At 43.8% G+C, this 21,876-nt stretch overlaps 1 protein-coding gene across 13 annotated transcripts in view; it reads left to right on the top strand.

Moving 5' to 3' along the window:
- Positions 1-20,075, top strand: part of SLC4A8 (solute carrier family 4 member 8) — a 79,991-nt gene extending 59,916 nt beyond the window's left edge. For 8 of the 13 annotated variants that reach the window (XM_019834951.3, XM_045061822.1, XM_045061821.1 and 5 more), the window contains 6 exons: positions 468-536; positions 1,825-1,998; positions 5,061-5,198; positions 11,210-11,301; positions 13,431-13,538; positions 14,708-20,075. In XM_019834951.3, coding sequence (XP_019690510.1) covers positions 468-536; positions 1,825-1,998; positions 5,061-5,198; positions 11,210-11,301; positions 13,431-13,538; positions 14,708-14,720 — 594 coding nt within the window. In that variant the 3' untranslated portion in view covers positions 14,721-20,075. The remainder of the gene's footprint in view (positions 1-467; positions 537-1,824; positions 1,999-5,060; positions 5,199-11,209; positions 11,302-13,430; positions 13,539-14,707) is intronic. The other 5 variants (XM_019834952.3, XM_045061825.1, XM_006933705.5 and 2 more) reach the window with 3 other exon arrangements.
- Positions 20,076-21,876: the final 1,801 nt, after the last annotated feature.

The following is a 21,876-nucleotide window of genomic DNA, read 5'->3' on the forward strand; positions in this document are numbered from 1 at the left end:
CAAATCATTCTCCCTCTGATACCTCCCCATTTCTACCCTCAAGTCTCTGGTTAGCAAAAAGGAAACTTTTTAGTCCATGTTAAAATACACCAAATCCCTGAGATGATTGCTTGTATGATTAGAAAAAATTTGAAAGGTATCGGTTCTGTACAAGAGGGATGTGTGTGTGTCTGCCCATCCCCATGGAGGAAAAAGAACCTGACGGATAAAATGTGAGGCCTAGGATTTAACTAGGGCTGGATTACACGTATGTGTAGTCATTTCATTTCAGAACAAAATAATTTTTATCATTGTCAGCTTCTGGTTTTGCCTCTACTTCTAAATCATGCCAAGGCAGCAGAAACTAATGCAATGTTTACGTGGTGATTTTGTGACTTTGTTTCCTTGGAGATTTAAAAGTGTATGTAGTCTTGAGTGCATTATGACACCAAATTTAATTTCTGGTCTTTCTGCCCTTTTGTCTTCAGTTTATCCCAATGCCAGTACTCTATGGAGTTTTCCTCTACATGGGAGTTTCTTCTCTACAAGGAATTCAGGTATGGCATGCTTCTGCCAGGGCAGTGTTTTTGCACTGGGAGCTCATCTGTCCTGACCAGGGAGGGAGAGCTCTCCCAGAAAAGCACAAATCCATTCTTGAGAAACTATTTCCTAGTCTTACTGGTTAAGCTATTTTAGATATTTCTTTGGACATTCGCTAAGTCATTTGGACAGTCAAGTTGGCATGATGATGGTACAGAGACTTATAGGATGACCTGGCTTGATTTCAGGGTACCCGTCATCCATTAATTATTCAACAGACAATTATTGGGCATGTACTAACTGCTAGGTGCTTTGTCAGATGCTAGTAACTTAGATCTGAAAGGCTTGTCAAGAGCCAAACTGGCTTCCACACATGGACCACACTAGTGTTAGCGCTAGGCTACAGTGTGAGAGAGGGAGCTCAACTGGGGGTCTGCTGGTGAAGAGATCGGCAGTAGTGGGGGCTGCTCCAGGTAAGCAGACATTACTTCCTTCCCTACTCTGCCTTTTCCCATCCATCAACTCATTCCTCTGAGTCCTCTGCATGGAAAATCAGGACTGGGCACTGATCATTTGGGTACCCCAGATGTTATGATAACTTGGTTTCTTCTTCTATTGGTGGCTGGTTCCTCTTTGTTTTTATGGAATATCCAGCGGTCACTCTTACCCCCTGAGTTTTAATGTGACCTTCGGCAGGTTATTCAATCTCTCTAGCTCTCTGTTTTCCTATTGCTAATATAACGCTGGTCATATATTCTATCTCCAGAATGTTATAAAGTTTTATTTTATTTTCTTACTATAAATAATCAATGAAAAGCTCCAGACTCCTCAAAGAACAAGTAGGAGATTTGGTTTTGATACTAAGCAGAAATATGGAACTGGCTTATTTTGTATTCAGCACTCCCTGAGAAAGATCCCTCAGGAGCCAGTGTGGGATAGAAGAAAGACATTTTCTGATTCTAGAATTAGAAAGGATGGATTTAGGGGTGCCTGGCTGGCTTAGTAGGTAAAACACGTGACTCTCGATCACAGGGTTGTGAGTTCAAGCCCCAGATTGGGTGTAGAGATTACTTAAAAAAAAAAAAAATCTTAAAAAAAAAAAAGATGGATTTAAATTTTGATTCTGTCATTTACCAACCCTTAGGCAAATTACCTGTCCTCTCTGAGACTCAGTTTCCATTCTGTCCAGTGGAAACTGTATTACCTACCTTTCAGAGCGGGTGATATAAGAGACGAGAATGGGCCTGACAAGGCTTCTGACCCGGAGAAACCTCCTGAAAATACATGCCGGTTCCCTCCTTTCAGTTCTTTGACCGTCTGAAGCTCTTTGGGATGCCTGCAAAGCACCAGCCAGATTTTATCTATCTTCGGCACGTGCCCCTGCGCAAAGTGCACCTCTTCACCCTCATTCAGCTGACCTGCCTTGTCCTACTCTGGGTCATCAAGGCCTCTCCGGCTGCCATTGTCTTCCCAATGATGGTGAGTTTTAAAAAAATTATTATTATTTATTTTTGAAAATAGTGGTGAAACCCACACCACATAAAATTTACCATCTTAACCATTTTCAAGCGTATAGTTCAGTGGCATTAGGTACTTACATTGCTGTGCAACCATTGCCACTGTACGTTTTCGGAACATTCTTATCTGGCAAAACTGAAACTCTGTACCTATTAAACAATGACTCCCCATTCCCCCTCCCCTAGTCCCCAGCAACCACCATTTTGTTTTCTGTCTCTATGACTCTGACTACTCTAGGTACCTCGTATGGGTGGAACCATAAAGTATTTGTGTTTTTGTAGTTGGCTTATTTCACTTAGCATAATGCCTCCGGGGACTCATCCATGTTGTAACATGCGTCGGATTTCTCTTTGAAAGGCTGACTGATATTCCTCTATGTGTACCTATGTATATATACGTATATATATATGTATATACGTATATACATATGTGTATGTGTGTATCTATGTATATATACGCATATATGTATATGCCACATTTTGTTTATCTGTTTGTTCATTGATAGACTCTTGGATTGCTCCCGATTTTTGGCAATCGGGAATAATGCTCCTGTAAACATGAATTGTACAAATATCTGTGTTCCCACTTTCAGTTCTTTGAGGTATATACCTAAAAGTGGACTGCTGGATCATATGGTAATTCCATTTTTACTTGTTTGAGGAACAGTCGCATCATTTTATATTCCTGCCAGCAGTACACAGGGTTCCAATTTGCCAATGTTTGTTTTCTGTTTGAAGGGTTTTTGTTTGGTTTGTTTGTTCATTCGGTTGTTGTTGTTGTCGTCGTTGTTGTTTGATAACAGCCATCCTCACCGGTGTGAAGTGCTATCTCATTGTGGTTTTGATTTGCATTTCCTAGTGGGGCTGAGCATCTTTTCATGTGCTTATTGATTATTTGTATATTTTCTTTGGAGAACTATCTTTTCAAGTCCTTTGCCCATTTTTAATTTTTATTTTTTAATGTTTTTATTTATTTTTGAGAGAGAGACAGTCAGAGAGACAGTGCATGAGCAGGGGAGGGACAGAGAGAGAGGGAGACACAGAATCTGAAGCAGGCTCCAGGCTCTGAGCTGTCAGCACAGAGCCCGATGCGGGGCGTGAACTCGTGAACCACCAAGATCATGACCCGAGCTGAAGTCAGACTCTCAACCAACTGAGCTACCCAGGCGTCCCCTTTTGCCCATTTTTAAATCAGATTTTTTGTTGTTGTTGAGTTTTAGGAGTTCTCTGTATATTCTGGATACGAATCCCTTATTAATGGTGAGTTTTTTGTTTGTCTTTTGCAGGAGCAGTATTATTTGGGGACTTTGAGGTGTGAATACATGTGTGTAGCAGGTTGCCATGTTTACTTTCAAGTCCGTCAGCCTGCCTTCCTCCCTCCCTTCCTTCCTTCTTCCTTTTTTCCTTCCTTCCTTCCTTCCTTCCTTCCTTCCTTCCTTCCTTCCTCTCTCTCTCTTTCTCTCTGTCTTCTCTCTCATGAATCTGACATGGAGAGGATTCTTCATGTTTATAATAATTTGCATATTATAGTTCCAGTTTAGAATTTATTACAGTCAGAAGTGTCGAAAGTGGTGGAAATGCATTGTTTTAAGCCACTGGAAGAGAGGAAGAGGTTGGTCCATCACTGATAAGTGACTGGGACATCTGTACCTTCTTTCGAACTGAAGCAGAGGCTTTGGAAAAGGGACCAGGGAAGCTGAACTGTGTATGGTGTAACAGGTGATAGGCTGCTTCCTGCCACTGGGATGGTGTGAAATTCTTGCCACCTGACCAGCACACTGTCTCATCTTCTCCTCCTGTTGCCTCCTCTCTCTGGCTCACCCTGTGTCACGGGGACGCTGAGAATTGTGGGCTGTTTGAAAACTACCCAAAGGGTGGGCCTCTAGAGAGAAAAGTCAATGAGGCTAATGTTTGGTATTTGTTTAGGGACTTTTGAGCTCTGTCTTACTCGGAGAATATTCAAAGGTGAAGAAACTAGGGTCAGGGAATTCTTTTTCTCTAATCTTCTGCATGTATACCTCCTGATGGGTTTCTCAATTTTGTCAGAGTACACATAGGTTTCTGCATTTAAGTGTTATATTCAGGGGTTGACCATTTGGTTAAAGAAACAGCAAATTCCTGACAACTTCTTGGGAGGGATACCATCAATTTTGGATTTGTTGGGGAAATAGTTATGGAAATGAGGGAGAAATATGATTGAAGGTAGTAAGCCTGATTTGCCTCATTCCTTCCCTAAGCCACCAGATGTAGCTAGTGAGCACCTGTCAATCCAGGCAGGTCATTCTGGGTTATTATGAATTCCCCTTTGGCAAAAATGGCCTTTTTTGGGGGGAAAAAAAAGTGGAACAGCAGTTGATACACCCTGTCCTGTAAAACTGAGGAAATTAGCTGTCAGATATTAGAGGCAAGTCACTTTCTATTCCCTGAGCCTCAGTATCCTCATTTATAAAATGAGTGTCAGGCCAGACCAGAGGGCGGAGACAAAAAACACTAGTGATTCATGATGCAGGCATAAAGCAAGGAGTTTTCAGGGAAATGTATAGGCAGAGGATCAGAGGGAATTGAGGTGATCCTTCAAGGTCCCTTCATCCCATGGTGAGGCATGCTTGGGCTGGGTGCAGCTGGCCTCACCGTAGCTGTGCTCCCGCAAAGGCTTTCCAGCCCACTGCTGCCCAGCAACCCTTCCTGCTCATCCCATGACAGGGAAGGGCAACTCTTAGGGCCATCTGAGGATGAAGGGTTTCTCTTTTCAAGGAGGGAATTAAGTTGGTTGCTTTCTAAGTTGTAGGGTTGTTATGATAGTTTAATAAAATATTGTATATAAAACACGAAGGTGAATATTTAGTATCTGGTACAAAGAAGGCACTCAGTAACAGGCAATTATTATTATTATTGTTATTATTAATTATTATTATTAGTTTGATTTTCCTTGACATGTCCTAGTGTGCTGTGAAGATAAGACTTTGCTTTTAACTCCGGGAAGAAAATGAGCTCTTTTCATCCCCTGTCTTTATTTTTCTTCAGGTTTTGGCATTGGTCTTTGTCAGGAAAGTCATGGATCTCTGTTTCTCTAAACGAGAGCTGAGCTGGTTAGATGATCTCATGCCTGAAAGTAAAAAGAAGAAGCTGGACGATGCCAAAAAGAAGGCCAAGGAGGAAGAGGTCGTAGTTCTTGGACCAACTGTACACTTGGGGGCAGCTTCAAATTACAGAACATAGGAAGGGCCACATGAGAAGTCAGCATGTCTAGAATCCCAGGGGTTATATTTAGGAGTTGGGAAGATTACTCCAAAGATGTTTTTAGCCGAGAATGGAGCAAGGATTCTTGTCCCTATCTGTCCTTTATTTTTAGACACGATAACCCGTTGTGTTTCCCTTTGTCTACAGTCTACTCACCAGGTTCATGCTTACAATATGAACATAGAGTCTGTTCTTATTATCAGATCTAAGGGTTCGTGTTCTCCTAAAAGGCCTAATTTGACAACTATACAAAACCTATTATCTGTCATGTACCTAACGGCAGATGGTATTGTGGTTGGCACCATGCAAAGACAACTTGCATAGGACTTTCTGTCCTTCCTCATTTCCCTCAGCGCTTGGCATCTGCTGTCCATACAATGGACCCTCAATCAATGGCCTGTACGTGCCAAGAATGGATGTGTAGCAAAACAAAAATCCCAGACCAAGAAATGAATGAATCGGAAAGTGTTTCCAAATACAGTTAGTGCCTGAAATAGGGTCCTTTGAAATGCATTTTAAATGGCATTTTTTCTAATATCTTGAGTTTTTGAAATCTTGTATTATTTTTTCCAGCTTTATTGAGATATAATAAACACATAGCCCTGTGTACGTTTAAGGTATACAGCACAATGACTTGATATAGGTATATATTGTGAAATGATCACCACAGTAGGGTTCGCTAACACATCTGTCACCTCACATAGTCACATTTTTTGTGTGCGTGGTGAGAACTTTTAAAATTTACTCTCTCGGCAATTTTCAAATACACAATACAGCATTGTTAACTATAGTCACCATGCTGTACGTTACATCCCCGGAACTTACTCGTCCTATGACTGAAAGTTTGTCCCCTTCAACCGCCTTCACCCTTTTCCCCCACCCCAGCAACAACCAGTCTGTTCTCTGTTTCTATGACTTCAGTTTTGTTTTTTGTTTTTTTAGATTTCACATGTAAGTGAGATCATATAGTATTTGTCTTTCTCTGACTTATTTTACTTAGCATGATACCCTCAAGTTTCATTCATGTTGTTGCAAATGGCAAGAGTTCCTTCTTTTTTTATGGCTGAATGATATTCAGTTGTGTATATATATATACCTTTTCTTTGTCCATTCATCCACTGATGGACACTTAAGTTGTTTCCATGCCTTGGCTGTTATGAATCATGCTGCAGTGAACATGGGCTGCAGATATCTCTTCAGGATAGTAATTTCATTTCCATTGGATGTATACCCAGAAGTGGGATTGCTGGATCATATGGTAGTTCTATTTTTAATTTTTTGAAGAACCTTTATAGTGGCTGCACCAATTTACATTGCCACCAACAGTGCATAAGAGATCCCTTTTTTCCGTATCCTCCCCGGCACTTATCTCTTGTCTTTGTGATAATAGCCATTCTGGCAGGTGTAGGCTGATACCACATTGTGGTTTTGATTTAAATTTCACTAATTATTAATGACGTTGAGTACCTTTTCATGTGCTTTCTGGCCATTTGTATATCTCCTTTGGAAAAATGTCTATTTAGGTCCTTTGCCTATTTTTAAATTGGGTTATTATTATTATTGCTATTGAGTTGTATGTATTCCTTATATATTTTGGATATTAATTCCTTACCAGGAGTTAACTCCTTACCATCTATGGTATTAACTCCTTAACCATCTATGGTATTAACTCCTTACCATCTATGGTTTACAAATATTTCCTCCCATTCCATAGGTTGCCTTTTCATTTTATCGACTATTTCTTTTGCTGCACAGAAGCTTTTAATTTGATGTCATTCCGCTTATTTATTTTTGCTTTTGTTGCTTGTACTTTTGGTGTCCTATCCACAAAATCATTGCCAAGAACGATGTCAGAGTCTTTTCCCTATCTTCAAGGAGTTTTACTGCTTCAGGTTTTACATTTAAGTGTTTAATAACATTTTGAGTTGATTTTTGTGAATGATGTAGCTTATGAATATCCAGTTTTCCCAGCAACATTTGTTAAAGAGACTGTCCTTTCTCCACCAAAGGCTCTTGGCTCCCTTGTTGAATATTAGTTGACCGCATATGCATGGGTTTATTTCTGGACCCTTAATTCTGTTACATTGTTCTATGTGTTTTCTGTTATTAAATTTTTTTAATGTTTTTATTTATTTTTGAGACAGAGAAACAGAGCATGAGCAGGGGAGAGGCAGAGAAAGAGAGGGAGACACAGAATCTGAAGCAGGCTCCAGGTTCCTAGCTGTCAGCACAGAGCCTGATGCGGGGCTCAAACTCAAGGAGCGTGAGATCATGACCAGAGCCAAAGTCGGACGCTCAACCGACTGAGCCACCCAGGCGCCCTGTGTTTTCTATTATTAAATAAGCTTTAACAATTCGATGCACAAAAGCAATGGAGGAAAACTTTAAAGATTGCTGAAAATCACTACACAAAATGTGAAGTTTTCAAGCATCCCAAAACTCTATAAACAAAATTTAAAAATTACACACTCACACACACACAGGCTTACTTTGTTTTATTATGCTTCACTTTATTGCATTTCATAAATGTTGTGTTTTGTACAAATTGGAGGTTTGTGGAAACCCTGCATCAAATGAATCCATCAGCCTCATTTTCCCAACAGCATTTGCTCACTCTATGTCTCTGTCTCATACTTTGGAGCTCTTGCAGTATTTCAAACTTTTTCATTATTATTATATTTTTATGGTGATATGTGAGTAGTATTTATGATTCACTGAAGGCTTAGATGGTGGTCAGCATTTTCTAGCGATAAGGTATTTTTTCATTAAGGCATGTACGTTGTTTTTAGGCCTCATGTCTTTTAGACACTTAATAAATTATAGTATAGCACAAACGTAACTTTTACATGCAGTGGGAAGCAAAAAATTGATTTGATTTGCTTTATAGTGGTAGTCTGGAACCAAACCTACAATATCCCTGAGGTATGCTTGTACATACATACATATGTACATACATACATTTATTTCCTGATTTATATAAAATTTTAAGTAGTGATATATTTTTTTAATTTTTTTAAACTTTATTTTTTATTTTTTAAAATTTACATCCAAATTAGTTAGCGTGTAGTGCAACAATGATTTCAGGAGTAGATTCCTTAATGCCCCTTGCCCATGTAGCCCATCCCCCCTCCCACAACCCCTCCCATAACCCTCAGTTTGTTCTCCATATTTATAAGTCTCTTCTGTTTTGCCCCCTCCCTGTTTTTGTTATTTTTGTTTCCCTTCCCTTATGTTCATCTGTTTTGTCTCTTAAAGTCCTCATATGAGTGAAGTCATATGATTTTTGTTTTTCTCTGACTAATTTCACTTAGCATAATACCCTCCAGTTCCATCCATGTAATGGCTTGCAAATGGCAAGATTTCATTCTTTTTGATTGCCGAGTAATACTCCATTGTGTGTGTGTGTGTGTGTGTGTATATATATATATATATATATATATATATATATATATACCACATTTTATTTATCCATTCATCCCTTGATGGACATTTGGGCTCTTTCCATACTTTGGCTATTGTTATAGTGCTGCTATAAACATGGGGGTGCATGTGTCCCTTCGAAACAGCACAAGTGTATCCTTTGGATAAATGCCTAGTAGTGCAATTGCTGGGTCGTAGGGTAGTTCTATTTTTAGCTTTTTGAGGAACCTCCATACTGTTTTCCAGAGTGGCTGCACCAGCTTGCATTCCCATAATTTTTTTTTAACATTTATTTATTTATTTATTTATTTTTAATTTTTTTAATGTTTATTTATTTTTGAGACAGAGAGAGACAGAGCATGAACGGGGGAGGGGCAGAGAGAGAGGGAGACACAGAATCGGAAGCAGGCTCCAGGCTCTGAGCCGTCAGCCCAGAGCCTGACGCGGGGCTCGAACTCACGGACCGCGAGATCGTGACCCGAGCCGAAGTCGGACGCTCAACCGACTGAGCCACCCAGGCGCCCCTAACATTTATTTTTTTGAGAGACAGAGACGGAGCATGAGTGGCGGAGGGGCAAAGAGAGAGGGAGTCACGGATTCCAAAGCAGGCTCTAGGCTCTGAGCTGTCAGCACAGAGCCCAACACAGGGCTCGAGATCATGACCTGAGCCAAAGGCAGATGCTTAGCCAACTGAGCCACCCAGGTGCCCCAGTAGTGATATGTTTTAAGAAGAGAGTAAGGGGTGAGGGAGTTACTCTATTTAGGGTGATCAGGGAGGACTCTAAGGACACATCCTAGCTGAAATCTGAATAAAGTGAGGGCAAGTCGTGAGACTATCTGGGAGTAGGAACATTCTAGGCCAGGGGCATGGCAAATGCCAAGGTTTTGAAGCAGGAATGAGCTCAGTGTGCTTAAGGAATACAAGAAAGCCAGGGAGCCTGTAAGGGAGAGAGGTAGCAGGACACTAGTTAGAAGTCTGTGACAATAGCTCAAGCAAGAGGTGAAGGTGGCCTACATTAGGGGAGAAGTGGTGAAGTGGCTGGTTTGGGACTTATTTGGAAGACAGAGTTGACAGGCTTTGCTAATGGATAGCCAGCATGAGAGGAATCAAGGACAACTCTTAGATTTTTGGCATGAACAGTTGGTTGAGCGGTCATGCTACTTATGAAGCAGGTTTGGGAGAAAAACCAAGGCGTCTCTTTGGGATGTTAAGTTTGAAGTGGCTGGTAAACATTCTACTCCATGTTTTTGCAAAGTTTCTGAAGTAAACATGTATTTTTTAAAATTATTTTTTCACATTTAATGTTTACTCATTTTTGAGAGACAGAGAGAGACAGAGCATGAGCGGGGAAAGGGCAGAGAGAGAGAGAAAAGGAGAGACAGAACCTGAAGCAGGCTCCAGGCTCCGAGCTGTCAGCTCAGAGCTGACGCAAGCCTCGAACTCACAAACTGGGAAATCACGACCCGAGCCGAAGTTGGACGCTTAACCAACTGAGCCACCCAGGCGCCCCAATATGTATTTGTTAATACATGGTTTACTTTATAAAGTTATTTTGAAAATGAAATGAAAGAAAAATAATGAAGACTTCACCCCAAAATTGCACATCAGCATCCAATATTTATGTTCATTTCTTTATGTTCTCTTTACGTCCTTAACATAGTTTTCATGTAACTGTCATAATTGTTTATTTGTGTGGGGGAGGTGTTTTTTTCTGATTTTTTCTTCTCATCTTGATTTCATGACACTTTCATGTTTCTATGTGTCTATATAATAATCATATTTATTGTTTTAATGGCTGCATAATATTCTATAGTGTTTTCTCATAATTAATTTAAACTTTCTTCCCTTGTGAAAATTTACAGTTGTTTTAGGATATATTATTAAATATACTACTTCAAACATCTTTGTATGTATTTTTTTCTCTGTAATTATTTTCTTTAAATTAGTGGGATTCTTTTTTAAGACAACATTTTGTTATAGAACATTCAAATAAATGCAAAAGTAGAAAGAACAGTCGGTATTCATATTTCCCAATTGCCTTATTATTTTTTTTAATAATCTGTTTGACTCAGGATTCAAATAAGGCCTAAATATTGCAGCGGTTGATATGTTCCTCAAATTTCTCTAGGGGTCCCTTTCTATCTTTTTTTCTTTTTGTTGAAGAAACTAGGCCTCTGACCTGTAGGATTTCCCACCATTTAGATTTTACTACCTATGTCCCTTGGTGTCATTTAACATGTTCTTCTGTCCCCTATGTTTCTAGTAAATTGGTAGTTGGATCTAGAGGCTTATTCAGATTCATTTTCTTTCTTCTTTTAAAAAACACTATTCCGCAGGTACAAATATCTGGTTGTCTTTTTTTTGTGATGAGTCAGATCTATGAAAGAACATAATTACACTCTTTCATAATAAATGTGAGAGAAATTAGGTAGAAATTGTGGTAAGAGAAAAATGGGTGGTGTAGACTCATGGTTTTCCTTGGTCTCAGATGTAATGTCTTCTCCTCTTGCAGGAGGCTGAGAAGATGCTAGAAATGGGGGGAGACAAGTTCCCCTTAGAGAGCAGGAAGTTACTAAGTAGTCCTGGAAAGAACAACAGTTTCAGGTAAAACTCCCCAAACTCCACAAGGAGTTGACTGTTTTTTTGGTTGTTCTAGAAACAGTCTGGCTTTGTGGTGGGGGGTGGTCACAAATGCGATCACTGATATAAAGAGCTAACGTTCAGCCTCTCCGTTCCAACCTGGGAAAACACCTTTTCCTTCCATGCTTTACTGAGCACCTGCTAGACGCCAGGTACCACCCCAGATGCTGGGCAAGGAGAACAGAGGTAAGGGAGCCCACACACTGAGCGTCTTCTCTGTGCTAGGACTGTGCTGGAAGCTTTACTTGTGTATTCTCATTTGATCTTTGCAGCAGCTCTCTGATAAAAGCCTCATTATCCACATTTGTCCAATGAGGAAACTGAGGCTTGGATGGCTTTAGGTAATTTCCCCAAGGTCACAATGCTGCTAAGTAGAAAGTTTAAGAGACAAACCCTAGTCTTTGTATTCATCAGATCAGTGCTCCCTCTGCCTTTCTCTGCCATTTTCCGGAGATGAATAGGATATGGCCTTTGTTTCCAGAGAGTCCTCAGCCTGGGGGGTGTGGAATTCCCATGCTTGGGCAAGCCTTTGTCGAGGGGCAGAGGCAGCCCCTTCAGTTTGACTCATGGCATCTGTGGTCCTAGGAGCCAAGGGGGAACCAAACTGGGGTCCCCCAAATTCCTTAATTTCTGCCAAGGCTCTTAGCTGCCTTCTCTAGCTAAGCTATTGCTCGCCACGGGACACGGGGCACTAAATTGGTCCGTTAGTGGTTTTATTCCCGGCATTTTGTTTCCACTGTGGAAGAGGTACACATAAGCTGAAAGAAGCCCAGAGGCTGAGAGGGGGCAGAAAAGGAAGAGAGAGGGGATCTGGGTCATCTAGATCCTGGATAATTTATTGCCAAATCATTGAATCCAGAGGGGGAAATGGGGAAAGTCACGTCGTTGGGATTTTTTTTTCAATTTTGATTTATTTACTTTTGACAAATAAAAAAATATATTTAAGGTGCACGACATGGTGTTTTGATATCTGGACACATTGTGAAATGGTTACTGTCATCAAAGTAATAACATATTCATTACCTCTTATAGTTATCATTCCTTATTTTGTGGTGAGAACACTTGACATCTACTTTCTTAGCAGATTTCAAGTATACAGTACATTACTATCAACTATGGTCACCATGCTGTATACAGGTCTTTAAAAATTATTCACCTTATAACTGCAAATTTATACCCTTTGATCACTATCTCCCCTTCCACCCCACCTGCCCAGCCTCTGGTGACCACCAGTCCACTGTCTGTTCCTAGGAGTTTGACTTTAAAAAAAAAAATTTTTTTTTATGTTTATTTATTTTTGAGAGAGAGAGACAGACAGGCAGAGTGCTAGCAGGGGACAGGTAGAAAGAGAGAGAGGGACACACAGAATCCGAAGCAGGCTCCAGGCTCTGAGCTGTCAGCACAGAGCCCGACATGGGGCTCGAACTCAGGAGCTATGAGATCACGACCTGAGCTGAAGTCGGATGCCGAACCAACTGAGGCACCCAGGCTCCCCATCTTTTGGCCCTTTAAAAAGAGACTGGCTTGTAGAAAATTTCCTAGTACTCTGGGCTTCTAGGAGACCAAGGACTCGATTCAAGGCCTTGATTGTCCTCTTACTGACATTTGACCTTGGGTGATCACTTAGTTCTGAGAGCTTTGCTTTCTGTACCTTCAAAATGAGGATGTTAATCATCTCTGATTGATAGTGAAGATATTGTAACGAGTGCTTTGTTAACTACAAATGGCAAGCATTTGGCCATGTAAGTGAGAAAACGAACGAAGACTGCTTAGCCCCATGCCCCGCACACAGCGAGCCTAGCACACAGCGAGCGTTCAGTAGGGGGTGGCTCCTGAGTCTCCTGTTGACATCATAGCACTGTCAGGGCAGGATGGCGGTGGCACGGCTGCCTGCCACGTGGCACAGCAGCCCAGCCCTCAGCACCACCTCGTGGGCCACCTTGCCTCTCTACATTCCAACCACCTGGCTCCTGGTGCTGCTGAGAACTGTTAGCTGAGCCCCCTCAGACCTACTCTTTCCCGCCTGGTGGGGTGTGATCACTATAGACTGAGATACGTATTTTATTTGTGTGTCCTATGTTTATTGTCCTAAGCATTGATTTCAGATGTGACCCCTCTGAGATTAATATATCTGATGAAATGCCTAAAACTACGGTCTGGAAAGCTCTCAGTATGAACTCTGGAAATACAAAGGAGAAGAGGTAAAGAGAACTATAGTTGCTGATTTTTGTTTATTTCGTGCTTTTAAAAATAGCAGTCATGTTGAAAGTAAAATATATCTAAGTTGTAAAATTAAATTTGTCTAAAAAATATCCCTTCCGGGACTGGGGCCTAACCCCAGGCGAATTGCGATATGCCTCAGAAAAGGAAAAAAATGTTTTTTTAACTATTTGCACAGATGCGCTGTTTTGAGCTGCCCATTTACACAGCCAGCCCCCAAGCCAAGGAGTATGTGGATGCGTACATTGCCTTTCTCTATCTAGTCACCTGAATCCTCTTTCCAAAAGTTCCCATTTCAAAATCTCTCTGGTTACCGGAACCACACAAACTGGAAAATGGCCAGAATGTCCAGAGAGTGTCGATCATGCCAATACAGACTCCACCTATTTCAGTCATTCCATAATGAGAACTGTTGCCAAGGAAAGATTTGAAATATTAAATTATAAACAGGTTTCCGATTTTGGAAATGAAAATTCTGTGTATCATTTGCCAACAGCATAGATCAAGTTTAATCAGGTTGCTGAAGAAAATGCAAGGACTTGAGGCATCTTCGCCTGCACCGAGCGAGGGTGGCTGTGTACCCAAACTACTTGAATCATTTAGTCCACACACCATTTTAAGAAGTCAGCCTTTAATTAAAGGCAAAATCTTAGGTCTTATTAAAGGCAACTTTTCTAGTTAAAAAAAAAAAAAAAGCAGTAGGCCAGGAATTAGGGGGCCTGGTCTAACTGTTTATTCCGTGTGTAACCCGGTAGGCTACTGTTTCTGGCACTCAGTTTACTGAGCGGGAAAATGGGGATAATAAAAACTGCCTCGCTCATAAGAATGCTCTGAGGAGGAGCTGAAGTACTTTGAAAAGTCACAGCCACCAGTGGGTGGTAGTGGGAGGTTACTTCTTCATCGAATGGGTTAAAATAAATCTGTGCTGAATGTGAGTGAAATATAGAATCTTGTTTCCTTCAGAGGAAAATCCAGGCAGCTGTCGAAATGTATAACGCACACGGTTATTTTTAGTTGAGAACTAGTCTACTTGTAAATGAACTTAAAATATAGCCAGATCCAAATTGTGGTGACATCTTCAAAGTGTTGTGTTAAAAGCAGGAATGAATCATGTGTTCCCTTTTTGTCTAATTGTAACACTTTTATTCAGTCTCTTCAACTAAAAGTCTTTGCTGGGAAGGAAGATTTGGGCCGTGAGGTGCCTCAGGGAAGTTCTGGTTACAGAGAAGATGTGAGTCTCTCAGAGAAGAAGCAAGACCGAGTCTGGCCCTGCCCGTGGTCATGTCAAAGCCATGCCGACGCATTCGGTTACCCGTGCTGTGCATTGGAGGGCACCCAGCTATCCCCATACCAGCAGCCAGTCACCAGATGTGGACGTGAAGCAGAAGACCACCTCCTGTTGGTACTTCTTCCTTTCTCTTTCTCTTCAGAATTGCCACCAGTGAAGACCCAGCTTCCCATTTTCCAGACATTTTTCTCTGAAACTCTCTGCTGGTGAACAGAGCCATATGGATCCATGCTGCCGCTGGGGGTTCCTTCGATGAGTTCCCTCTTCCTAAAGGATGGGATGGGGGAGTAGGAGGAGAGCAGAGAGGAAAGGGAAGGCTCTCCCGCCCTGTAGAATCTGCAGGCTCCCAGGCAGCCCTGGGCCTGGGTTTGATGCCTACTCTGGGGGATGCTGGTCAGACCCAGAGGCTGTCAGGAGGGTCTGCCGTTAGGACGGTCGGCAACCTGGGCATCGGCAGGGGCCCACCACCACAGCCCAGAAGACGCCTCTGCCTCGGAAGCATCGTTATCGCTCCCCAGCAGCAGCCTGTGTGACTCGGCGAGAGCCTTGGATGATGAAAGGGCCATGAGGGACACCGGAGTTGTTTAGCTCAGACAGGAAGAAGGTCGGGGGAAATCGATAATGATAAGTGAGGATGAGCAGCTTCTCTTGGTTTCGTTAAGGATAGACCAAGAGAACGAGCTTCGATTGCTACAGAAGGAGTTGGTTTAGACACTAGGAAGGACTTCCTAGCCTGAAGAGTTGTCATGGTGTCGGCTTTCTGGACACCTGCGAAAGGTTTGATGATAGTTGTTTGTGAGCAGAAAAAGAGATAAGGTGTTTTTACTGGCCACGTGGAAACATCCATGTCTTGCCGCTGTCTCTTGAGGACGCATTCTGATTCCACTCCTGGAGAGATCCAAGTGCTTACGTAATGTCTCCCTAGCTGCCTTAGTAGCGAACCGTCATCAACTCAATGGACCAAAACCACCTTCAGCCATGTGGTTTCTTCATCATCATGAATTTCTTTCGGTTGACAGATGTATGACTCTCAGATGTGAAAGACCACACTGGGAAATGAACTGTAAGTGGTGAGATTAATTTTGGTATTTGGTTGAAAACTATATTTATAGTTTCTCTCTACTTTTCTCTGTTGCGATGAATATCAAGGGTTTGGACTCCAGTGTGTATATCTTCCCTTCCTTTGTGCACAGAATGTGACTAGTAAGCGTGTCGGTACCCAGGGAATTCGATCCTATCAGTTTTCCATCCTGGAAGACCTTTGTACAGTGGGATGTTCTTTCAGGTTCCTCTCCTTTCGTAGGTGAAGAGTTGGCTACAAAACTTCATTGAATGTTGCACTCCTTAGCCTCTTAAAACATATCAGTGTATTCTGGCCTTGCTCCTTGGAGTAAGACTCCTTACGCCTTTGAAATGGAAGGAATCCCGCATTTCTTGACCATTTCCACATCTCCTAGGACCACACCTGTTTTAATACACAGATGGTTTTCAAAATATTTAACAACTGGTACAGGATGGACACCAACCACTCAGAACGGATGCCTGCTGTAAGCAAGCAGTGTGCAAGGCGGTGCCAGTGCCTCGTGACCAAACATCATGCTACTTGCGGACATTAAAGTGATATCCCGTTGAACTGTGGGGTATTGCTCCTGGTTTGTCTAATTTCCGCTCACGAGGCTGTTTTATGCAGAGCCTTGGCTTCCCTTTATATAGTGCAGACAGGAACAGGCATGCATCTTCGAACTATACGGGCATTAAAATCTTGGCGAACCAAAGCTTCACATTTGATCACTTTAGGAGAAATGTAATAATTGTACCCATTTACCTACCTAGTGTGGAAAAATCAAAAGGCAACCTGTCAATGGGGAGAGCTTTCCTGCTGGCTGACTTTCCCTGCCTCCCTCCGGCAGCCTCCTTGAGCTTGCCTCCTCCTTTGGCTTCCTCGTCCCCTGAGAACACTCCCACTTTCTTCCTCCATCTTGTCCCTCCCATCTTTTCCTGCCACCTCTGTGTAGGAAGGTTGGTGGCTGCTTCTCCCGTCCCGCTAGTCTCAGCACAGCTGGAAGGAATGTGATAGGGAAGAGCCCATCGTACAACAAATGAGGTGGCAATATCACTCAGAAAAATCTCTCTCCTATTTCATCGATGTCTCACGATGCCTTCCTTGTGTAGGCTCTCGAGAGCAGAAACCTGTCTTTATTAACTCTGTGCAGTGCAGTTACCGGCCCATGTGTGTACTTTCAGGCCTTCCTGAGCCACATCCTCCCAGGTTACTGCGCCTTAGGAACGTTAGTTACTCTGGAAGCCTGTGCCAATCCTTTTAGGCCATTACATCTTTCTCAGATAACAGCCAGCCTCATTTCTGCTACATCTCAGTGGTAGAAGCCATTCCCCCCTACTCTCATTGTCTCCCTTTTCCCAACCCCCACCCAACCCTCAACCCCGGTCCTACCTGCACGCTTCCTTGCTCAGGTCTGTGGCCGGTGGCTATGGTGGCGCAGTCAGTTTGGGCAGTGTTGGGGACAGGAAACTGGGAGTGGAGGTGAAGCAGCAGCAGCGTGTATGTGTGTGTGTGTGCGTGTGCGTGTGTGTTCATCGACAAATGCGAGTGTGTCCATGAGGTGTCACTGCTGCTATTAAATAGTTTTGTGTACCTAAGCTGGGAGGGGGACATCAAAAAAACATGATCATTCCCCCCTCTAGGGGTTCTCTTCTCAGACTCCTCTGATAGAATAGCTTGAGGGCAAATATAGGCAGATTAGTCTATAGGAAAAGATGTTTAAACTCAACGTTAAGTAGAAACTGACGGTTTCTCCTTGGGCCAGAGAAGCAGTCCAAGGGAGATTTATGGAACGGTTTGAGCGTTTGCAGGCTGGTGCCCTGATGGGCTGGTGACGTCAAAGTAGGAAGGGAGGGAAGCCAGGGATTGAAGAAACTGATGGTAAGTGAAATCTTGGTTCTAATGGTAAGAACTGGTGTTGCTGAGTGGTTGGGTTACTTCCTAGCTCATGACCTTTAAGGGAAGGGTTGGTCTAGAGAGAAGGTAAAGCCCAGCAATCTAGTATGAACTTGCCAAATACGTTCGGTTGCATAAAATGCACGCTAGCTCTTTGTGGCTACATAAGATTTCCAACTTCTGATGACGGGCTTCTCGGGAGATTTGGTCTTTACACATACAGCTCCTGTCCCCATCTCCTTAGTCATATAAATTTGCCTTTGGGATAGAGGGGCAGGGAACCATTTATTCCAAAAGATGGTGTGAATAGTTGCTATTTCTCTTTGTCTGGGATGTGATTGGCTTTTAAATTAGTCACAAATCTTTGGTAAAAATCTGGTAAATGCTAAGTCTCAGGCGTGGTTGACATCTCAGGCTGTGAGAGCTGTGACCTTCAAGAAGTCTCTTGTGCTTTCTGGGCATCCAAACAAGACAGTTCCCGAGTCTATTTTCTACCCACTTCGCTCTCCAGACTTCCCTCTTAGCAGAGGAACCAACGGTTCTCCCTGCGTCTTCTCTATGGACTTTAATGTCTGTGTTCTGAGCCTCTAGGTTTTCCTGAAGCAGGGGAGAAGGTAGGGACCCTGGCTTTCCTTTCAACCGGCATCAGAAGTCCCATCCAGTGTGTCCTCTCTGCTGCTGCTTCAGCCTCCTCATTTCTTCTTCTACAGGAGCATTAGCACCGCCTCCTAGGACTGTTCAGCGGTCTTTGCTGGCTTGTCACTGCGTTTCCCTCGGACTTCTCAGGTTTCCAAGCCACATCCTGGCAGGACATTCAGGAACCCTGCACTGAATGTTCTCAGCCTTCTTGATTTTCTTTTGGTTGTGGCTGTCAGGCCTCCGTGATGTAGAAATCCTTCCTGCGGGCTCTGACTGGCCAAATGAGACATCATCCAAGTTCCGCCCCTTTTCCTGACTCCGCTTCCTTGGCTTCCTCGCTTCCTCGAGCAGCCTTTCTTCTCCTTTCTGCCTCGGTCTTTCAGCTCCTCCTTGGATGGCAGTCAGAGGTCCTAAAACCCACCACCAGTTGGGGGTGGTGAGAGAGGTGAGGATGTTGGGCAGAAAGGGGACTCTCTGTTTTCCTTGCTTGGGCTGAGGGGCTACAGAGTCTCAAGCCCTCACACTCATCCATCTTTTAATAGAAACAGAAAAAGATATCCCCAAATCAAATCGGAGTGGTTTTTCAACCAAATCTACTCTTTTTGATTCTTGGTGCCCTTGTTCTCTTACACGAATTATAGAGAATGGGCAGCTGACTCCGTTAACATTTCTTTGCTAGAAAGGAGGCTAATTTTCATAACCGGAAAAGATGTGAAGGAACTGTATCAGTGCGTGAAGCATGAAAAGAGGAAAGGAGTGTTATGTGGGTCTCTTCAATAGGAAAATTCAGAAAGTGGAATGATTCATCCATAGGCAAAATTCCTCTAGGACGTTCTGTGCTCAAAGGGAACGGAATGGTTTCTGATCCTTCTGAAAAGGAATGGCATTTTTCTTACACCTAACCCACTTTCAGCATTGGAGAGCACAGAAGGCTTTCTTCGAGCTGATGGCGTTAATATTTCCTGAGAGAGAGAGAGAGAGAGAGAGAAAAGCTACCCACGGCATGTCTCCAGGCCCGGCAGGAAGTAGCTTGGGCTTCTCTAGCAGGTCTGCGACGGACCCCAACGTGCAGGTTTTCGTACACGCGATCATGCTGGAAGCAGAAGTACCAAACTGAATGTGCAATGACTCCTTCTGCAAAAGAGGCCAGAATCCTCTTCCCCACTCCTTTCTCCCGTATTCCCTCCTCCAAGATGCTGAGCCTCCCTCATGTTGATCTCTGTCTGTCTGATTGGTTAGATACGGCTGCCCTAAGCGAATGGTGTCAGGTGGAGAGCAGAGCACGCTTCCCGCGGAAGGGGACAACTCGAGGTGCTGGTACATTTCTCTTGTTTTCTATGTTCTTCTTTCTAGTAGGTCTCGTGTAGAGATAGAGATATTTTTGTTTTAGAGATTCCAAAGTATATATTTTTAGTGTAAGAAATGGACCCTCTCCACCCTCCATGGTGTAAATAGAACCGAGAACAAATGTGTTGTGATAATCCCATAGCAATCTGTGGTAGGAATAGGACCCTCTCCCTTGCCACCAGGTCTCACGGTGTGTGTCTGTGAACCAGGGGAGGTGATTGTGACACCTCTGCCTGCCCAGACCTTCCTGTGCTCAGTGGGTGAAAAATAAAGTCTGTGTAAACTGTTCACACCTGTGGTATTTTTTGAGCCCGAACCAAGGGGCTGAGCCAAGGCCGGCCAGTTTCAGAAGGTGGGAAAGAGTGAAGGGGGGTCATGAAGGTGGTGGAGAGAGGAGGGAGGGGTGTCTGCTGGGCGTGCGTTAAGCAGGGCACATGCACCTCCTTGGGGTCGACGCCGCGCAGTCCTTGGGGCAGGGCCACGGAGGGAGGCTCTTGGGGCCCTTTCCCTGGGGACTGCCTAGACTTAGGTTTGGGGTGGGGGACAGGAGAGCAGGAAAAGATAGCCCCCCTTGGAGACACAACCGGGCTGACGAGAGCGACTGCTAATATTTAAGGACTCTAGTGCCTAGAAATCCAGATTTTAGGGGCGCTTGGCTGGCTCAGTTGGGAGAGCATGTGACTCTTGATCTCGGGGCCATGAGTGCGAGCCCCACATTGGGTGTGGAGATTACTTAAAAAAAAAAAAAGAAGTTACTCCTCCCTTAAAAAAAAAAAAGAAATCAAGATTTTAACAATCGCTATCACTTGGAGTGTTCTGGGTTTGGGGGGGAAGGGGGGTGCCCCATTTATCTTCTTCTCAAATCCAACCGTTGGAAGGTTGGAGAAAAGGGGAAGAGGGAGGCAATGGCGTAAGAACAGAGAGACCAGTGAGTGGGTGAAAGGCAAGGGTGTGGGGAGAGCCAGTCAGCAAGCACCATGGAGTTCCTAGAAAGGCACCACGTGAGGGCACCCTGAGCACAGAGCGCAGTGTGAATATTAAGGAGAACGAGGCCAAGTTGGACGATGGACCTAGAACTCACTAGCTCTGGGGGCTTTTGCTGTCTTTTGGCTATTCAAAAACATCCTGACGGTTTACACACTATGTCATCTTGTCTCGGAGATCCATGCTTAAATTGCATCGAGTAATGGGCAGCGGATGGGAAGGCTGCTTGTGCAGGACGTGGGGCCGGCTCTGATGCGGGCTTGGGGGGGGGGTGTGGGGGGGAGCATTTAGCCTTCTCATGTCCCAAGGACTAGCCTCAGGCTTGGGAAGGGTTCCATTAAGTAATACGTGAAAAGTGCTTGGAATGGCACGCGGCCCATGGTAAGCACATAGTTAAGTAACAAGAAATCTGGAGGGAGGCGGTGCCTGGTGGTAAATGCGGCAGCAATCACATCAGGACTCTGGTCGTGTTCTCTGCAGTTCTCTCGGCTCTCCCCTCATCGTCATCACGGGATGGCTCCAGAATTTCCAGGCATCACATCAGCCAAACGCAGCAAGAGAGAAGGGCATTTCTCCAGCTTCTCTCTCTTTCAAAGGGGAAAATTTTCCCCAGAGCCCCCCACCATGTCATTGGTCAGCACTGAGCCACCTGCTGTCTCTCAGATGGGACGGGATTCCCTTGTGTAGCTTGGACCACTGAGGCTGTATTCTCTGGGGTTGGGCTCATCTTCCTCAGCTGACCGTGCTGGTGCTCCAGTACCTGTACAGAATTAGGGTTCTGCTTGTGGGGAATAAGGCAGGGGCTAGACGTGATTAAATATCCCGAAGCGTCTGCTGCAGAAGGCAGGAGTGCCCGAAGCAGGGGCCTCCCGCAGAGCAGCCGGAACCTCACTGAAGGTCAGTGGCTCTCCACCTGACTTGACCTGAGATTCATCTGAGGAGATTTCGAACCTATGGTGCCTGGTTCCCACTCTACACCAGTTAAATGGAACCTCTGGGTATGAGTGCAGGCACTCATACCTGTTAGATTCTCTCCAGACGATTCTGACACACAAGGCAGGGTTGAACATCATGCTTCGCCTTGGCCCGACTCAGCTCTTGGCGT

Source organism: Felis catus, chromosome B4 (genome assembly GCF_018350175.1).
Source record: "Felis catus isolate Fca126 chromosome B4, F.catus_Fca126_mat1.0, whole genome shotgun sequence".
Taxonomy (NCBI): domain Eukaryota; kingdom Metazoa; phylum Chordata; class Mammalia; order Carnivora; family Felidae; genus Felis; species Felis catus.